General features: G+C 41.9%; 1 protein-coding gene across 1 annotated transcript in view; it reads left to right on the top strand.

Moving 5' to 3' along the window:
* The first annotated feature begins 525 nt into the window (after positions 1 to 525).
* Positions 526 to 6,779, top strand: part of snta1 (syntrophin, alpha 1) — a 29,033-nt gene continuing 22,779 nt past the window's right edge. Inside the window, exon 1 of the mRNA XM_029432580.1 lies at positions 526 to 923. Within this exon, the coding sequence (XP_029288440.1) occupies positions 641 to 923 (283 nt within the window). The 5' untranslated portion in view covers positions 526 to 640. The remainder of the gene's footprint in view (positions 924 to 6,779) is intronic.

Below are 6,779 nucleotides of genomic sequence, written 5' to 3'. Positions count from 1 at the left end.
CCTTTCAGCTGAGAGATTCATGGAGAAACTCTCTTGTTAACATCATATCCATCGGTCAGAGTAAGAAGTTCAAACTGAAGCCAAATGTGTAGATGACATGCCTGATATGAGCTCTATCCATTGGAAATGCAAAATCTGGCATTGGGAGCACTATTGATTTGATTTTCTTCATGACAGCACGTCTGTATATATCAGTGCAGTGATTGTGTATCTGTTGGGCACATTGCAAATTAGATCTGTGATCTGAGCCCGGGTGGTTCAATGCACTTGAAATAAATAATAAAAATGAATCAAAACGTAATTATGTGTGACTCAACCACACACACTTCATTAATGGAGGGACTCAACAAGAAGCTCTTTGAACTTTGAGTGTGTGTGTCAACACCGTTGCTAATCGTATCACCCTCAATTAACTTTACTTCTTACTACTGGATAAACCTCTTTGGAGGGAGGGGGGGCGTCGGGGAGAGAGAGAGAGAGAGAGAGAGAGAGAGAGAGAGAGAGAGAGAGAGAGAGAGAGAGAGAGAGAGAGAGAGAGAGAGAGGAGGAACTCTGCTGTGCCCCCTACCCCATCCCTCCACCCCCTATCTCTTTACAGGACTGCCAGCCCGTCTAGAGTTATTCCAGGAATGCGTTGAACATGGCTGCCGCGATGAAGGCGCAGAAAACGGGACTGCTGGAACTTCGACTGACCGTGGACCGCTGGATCCGGGTGTTGGCCACTCTTACCGAGGACACGCTCACTGTAAACCCCGGAGAGGGTGTCGAGGAGCCCGCGAAGCCGAACCCAAGCACGGTCGGTGCTATCAACGGAGACCCCCCGAACCTAAGCTTGTCCCCGGTCCCGGAAACCATCACCAACGTGAAGCGCACCGTGCGAGTTACCAAGCAAGATGTTGGAGGACTCGGCATTAGTATCAAAGGTAAGGCACTTTAAATAAATAATATCCGAACGGCTAACTTAATAAACGGCGAGTCAATGTCAGTTAGCACAAGTTTTGGCTAGTTAGAAGTTTGAGTGCAGTTTCTGTCAACGACGGCGAAAACACAACCGTCGACTTGTCAGTTGGTTTCAGTTAACTTCAAACTGACCGTTAAATCTCTTAAGTGTGTATTTCTACTTCGCCACGACGTTTAGTCGAGACACTTTCTTGTTCGTATTTTAACTCACACTTAACAAATGTAGGACTGTGGTTTGCTCAGAGAAAAAAAAAAATGACAGCTGTGATTATCTCACGCTGTGCTTCACCTCGACAGGGAACCATTTCAGTGTCCCAGAGCCAGCACCAGAGATGGCAATTACTGACTGTGTGTAACGTTACTTAGTAGGAAGACACGTTATTTACATTTTTTTGTAGTATTACTTTTTAATTATGGGTCCAGCAGACTCTCCAAAGCCAAATAACATGTTGAAGTTGAGAAGACCTACTTCCAAAAGTTTCCTGTTACCAACTTGTTTTAAACCAAGACAAACATATCAACTGTTAGCAACTGTGTGCAATTTTCATTGTGAGCCATTTTTCTTAAAGGTGCTTACAAATTAAGTAATTGGCTGAAAGTGGGGTCACAGAAACGAGTAAATACATCACTGTTTTTACAGAACATAATCTACTTCGGTTGGCTAAGAAATAACCTTTTTCGCTGCTTATCTTTGTCTTTGAGTGAGCAAAGATGCATTAATACCCCACTGCTGCTACATCATAGTTACACCAGCATTGCTCCTACAACCTCTCAATGGGAAAAAGTTCATGACCTCTCAATATCTTTAAAGCCAGGCTTACATACCTGTGCTGTGTACTGTTCAGCGGCTGATAAAAAGCCTTTTGCTTGTCCTGTTTCCTCGACCTGCAGCAACAGGCTACCATCTCAATGGAGATCTTCGTGTTAAGAAGTCTGAGGGCTCAGCATTGTGAAGCTATGTAAATACAAAGATAAAATGCATAGCACAGAGGGAATGCAGTCTGATTTTTAATCCCTGGAGGTGTGTTTAGCTCACATTTAGTAGGCTTTTTGATATATTCAAGCCTTTTTACACTGCTTGCTTGCTCTTTTATGCCATGTTTGGCAATTAAGATGCATTTAAATCCATTTGTGGCTCACATTAGGTTTCCATCTCCCTGGCTTAAACTACACCTGTTTAGGGTTACGATGGTGAAGTTGTGATTGGTCTGTGCCACTTCCCTTGAGTTGTGATTCATGCACTATCACAACAGTAATGGTGAATAATAAACCTACATCCTGATATGTATGTATGTATGTATGTATGTATGTGTGTGTGTGTGTGTGCATTGTGTTTCATCTTGCATGCATATGAGTTATAGCCTCCACCTCCTAATGGGTCTGCAGTCTGCATTGATTGACACTTGGTTGTCACTTGGCTATTGGCTGATGCACAGGGTCAATTTGATTGACAGCTGTGGACTCGCACCATTGTCATGTTGCAAAGATGGCTTATCATTGTAGCTGCTAGTGACATGTTTATTTTAATCACCCCCGCCCACTTCTGCCACCACCACCACCAACAACAAAGCCAGCCCCTAATGACATAAATGTAATGTCCATCTTTGTTGAAATGGGTGGCTTTGAAAATCAGACAGTATGCTATTAAAACAAAATCATAGCTGGCACCCTGCCGGGCCTGACATTGTGGTGATGCCTGTTGTTCAAAGGCAGTGATGAAGAGAGGGAGTAGGAAGGTTTTAGCAGAGGGATAGAAAGAGAAAGGAACAATGAGCAAGACTTACATGAAACAGGACTTGGAACAAGCCAGAAAGAGGTCAAATGTGTAGAAAGGAAAGAAAAAAGGAGTAAGAAATAGTACAATGTGAATAAGAAACAGGGTGAAGAAAATGAAAGAACAGGGCGAAGTTGTTGTGGGCCAGCTGACACCACATTGTGAACAGCTGAGAGGAGCAACCCACAGCAAGCAGTTGTCATTGGCCAAAGATGAAAGCTATGTGGCTGGGAGTGGAGTACTCAACTAGTGTTAATTTTAGGGAGGCCACCCCAGCGTGCAGAAAAGCATGAAGGCAGTCAACCTTTACTCACACATGTCTAAATTTAAGAGGAGCGGCTAGGAAGTGAGGCTCCATATTTCTAGACAGGCCCACTGGTCAGAGGGGAAGTAGAGTGTGCTTCTGCAGTTTTGAGTGCAGCACTTTAGTGTGTGCTTTTCCGTTTTTTTTTTTTACCACAATCAAAGTCACAGTGATGTTATCACAAAATCATGATTTGCATGTCATAGCTTCCCTGACAATGTTTAAAAATGATCCCAGTGTGCGTTATCCTAGTTAGTTGTGACTTCATACAAGTTAAAATCAATGCTAGGATTTTTAGGGCAAACATTATGAAACCATGTTTTGATGCCTCAAACTCTTTTGTCACAAAACTACCTCATGTGAGAATATTTTTGTCAGTTAACAAGGCCCAGGTGCAAAGTTATGTAACAAATCTATTATTAAAAAGCCATTCTCTCTTTCTGTAGCTCTGCACATTCATCGGGAATATCTAACCACATTATTTTGAAGGTTTGTGTGTTAGATTTCTTTTTTCTGTTCCAGTGCTCATTAGCACTGCATGCAACTCAGGCTGACAAAGTTTGATAAAGTTACGTGCTGATCATACTGAATTATTTGAAAGGAGCATTATCACAACAAATACATTGTTAGCACAAAATTACCTAATTAGGTACATGTCAGTGTTGTAGAAACCAGTACCGTTCATTTACCTGTCATGGGTAGCTCCAGTGGCTCCACCTCACCTCCACCACTCCCACCCTCCTGTCAACTGAGTGACAGGCTGCCAGCTGAAGGGTGCTAAACCGTGTTTGATGTGAAAATTGGAGGAAAAAGGGGACGGAAGGAAATATGGGAGGGCTGTGTAGGAGTGGAAGACACATTGACGATATTTTTCCTATAATATGTCAATGATGTTCAGCAGTCATGTCAGTAAAAGGTATTTCCGATTGGAAGTAATCCTGAAAGTATATAAAGAGAGGAAAAGAAACAGGGTGGAAAAGTCTGCTTAGTTGTTGTTACTGTTGTTGGCCCTCACCTCCTCCGGTTGCCCCAAGGTCAGACTTAATACTTTGAGGTAAAAACTAACCATCCCTTACATCATATCTACAGTTTATATGTACTACATAATTTTTGGTGCAGCTGCCAAGTCATTTGGACACCAATATCATCCTCTCGTGTGACACCGATGTCACTATCCTCTCAAATGAGCAGGCTGCCTCTTTCTCCGACCATTTACTTTAAATAGATCCTTCACATACATTTCCACCATTTATCAAGTAAAAGGAGATGGCATTGCCGTTGGTAAAGTGGGAAGTGCTGTGGGGAGTGCTCTATTAGCATGGGTTTAGTACATGAGATATAAGCATGTCATGTTTTAATGACGCTGAAAGGTCATCGGCCATATCCTGCACTTGCAATGATTGTTCAAGTCTGCAAGACCCTACATCTACCCTGCATTAGTGAGCTTCCTATTCATTTTGTAGATCAGTAGCATAGCAGTAATGTATTACCTACTGTAGTTTTACTTTAGTTTTCTGTCAACATTTTTCTATTTCAAATCCTTTAATCTTCAGTTTAGAGCACATCAGGGTACAATTGTGTACTTTTTAAATGTACATTCTATAAATAGCCTACTTGAAATCAATGGGAGCTTTCCTGCTCAACAGTCCCGGTATTCAGTAATTGCTGGATCTAGTTTTAAATCTTTAAATACTTCATGTAGGCAATACAGACAGTCTACAGTTTGTGTATTGCTAATACTATGTAGTCTTCAAGCACTCAGAGCAATGTCATTTACTATGGTGAAAAGGTAACCTGAAGGTTAGAGAAGAAACTTGTGACAGGAGGGTATTCAAATGTAATCCTCAAATCAGCTGGGGAAGGTTTGGATGGGGGTCATTCAACTCGACATTCAGAACCACAAATGTGTTATTATGTTAGGTACTGTTCAGGGAATACGTACAGGCATGTGTCAGCATGACTGTAAACTGTTGAGAAACAAGCGGCATCATTATTTCAAATCAGTTTCACTTTGAAACATTAGGTTTGAAAGGAGCAGCGCTTCTTCTGTGGTTGAAGCTCTTTTGCTGAATGGCTCCAAAAAGCTTCTAGATTTGGCATTGCCTTGTTGCATATTGTATGTGCCTGCATAATCTACTTTAATAATGTTACTGTTCCTAAGAGTGCTTCATGTTTAAAGTATGTGGCCAAATCCGCAAAGGACCAAGTGAGTGTCAGATTACCAGAAAGCAATGATCAGACCAACAGTTTCCCCATCAATACATTTCCACAGAAAGTCCCCTCGGGTATTGTACATACACAGTCTACCACTTCTACCTACAGAGTCAAATAGTTTGGCTCCCCTTCCGAACCGTACACAACAATCTCCCTTTGTTACAAAGAATTGTATAAGAGCTCAGTTTCTTTATGCTCTCTACAAGGTAACACAAAGCAACTTTATTTGCACAGCACATTTCATATATAAGGTAATTCAAAGAAGAAAAAAATAATTATTTTGCAGATCTGAAAATAGCCTAAAACCCACATGAAATGAAATGGTAAACAGATAATATTTTAGCTTTGGCCTGCGATGAGTGAGGTAGAAAAGTCTGTATACCTGGCATCCATTTACTTGAGCCTTTAAGTGGAAATGAAATAACCGAACCCACTGGTTATGCCTCAGGATATAAAGGGGAAATACAGTTCATAGTAGTGGCTAGTGGTGTTGTGGCAAACACCATGCTCATATCTTTTTGGTCCTTCTGCAGGTTCATCCATAACGAGCAGACAGTCAGAATCGCACCGTGTCTCTCTAGAGGGTTACAGTGTTCAGCATGACTAAACCTGTACATGATGGTCCCCTGTCTCCCCCACCTATAGCAGTATTCAGTATGGAGTTTCATTTCTGACATGCTCAGGTCTCTGTAGGATACTTAAAAGTTGCCCAGAATTGCTCTTGTTATTTATTCAGCTCTGGTCTGACAGTAACAGCCCCACTTAAACGTACAACTGCTTGCATATTAAATGCTACATTATTAGATCAGTGTATGGACTACTGTTTAATGCCAGACGTGCACTTTTCCTTTCCACTGTGCATAACATTATGCGGTTGTCTTTATCATGGGAAATTCTGCAAATTGTCTTTGTCCCGGTGCCAACACATCACGATTCAGAGACTCAGTAAGTAAAGGGCATCACCTCACTTCTAATACTCAGTGATGCAGTAAACAACTTCCTGATGTCACGGATCGGTCAAGTAGCTGGTAAATCCCTCTTTCTCAAACCTGAACTGCATAGTAAAAGTGTGTCAGCAGGCAGTGGCCTCCAAAGGGATATACTTGAGTTAAATCCAAAGGAATCACCCAGAGAAAGCAACCTGTGGAAGATGTATTTCAAATTAATTAAACGTAATCCTCTTTTAGATCACTTCTCACTAGCCCCAAGGCCAGAGTACATCTGCCAGCTGACATTAATGACCATATTTCTCATGGAGACTGGAAGCCCACAGCAAGAGGCAGATCCAGCTGACCTTCATTTAACGAGAGAGGAGAGGGAGAGAGAGGGAGAGAGAGAGGGAGAGGGGAGGGAGATGTGAGAGGGAGACAGAGATGGAGAGAGGGAGAGGGAGGGAGAGAGAGATTGCAGTTTACAAGAGTACAAATATGAGGATTGCAGTGGTTGGAATCAAATTAGTTGTGGAGTTTTCTTATTGTGAAGCCGACTTGTGTACATGTATAACACGCAGTAACTGGACAACATAAT

Source organism: Cottoperca gobio, chromosome 5 (assembly GCF_900634415.1).
Source record: "Cottoperca gobio chromosome 5, fCotGob3.1, whole genome shotgun sequence".
Classification (NCBI taxonomy): domain Eukaryota; kingdom Metazoa; phylum Chordata; class Actinopteri; order Perciformes; family Bovichtidae; genus Cottoperca; species Cottoperca gobio.
The sequence above is the reverse complement of the archived record's forward strand: the minus strand, read 5'-3'. Positions and strand labels throughout refer to the sequence as shown.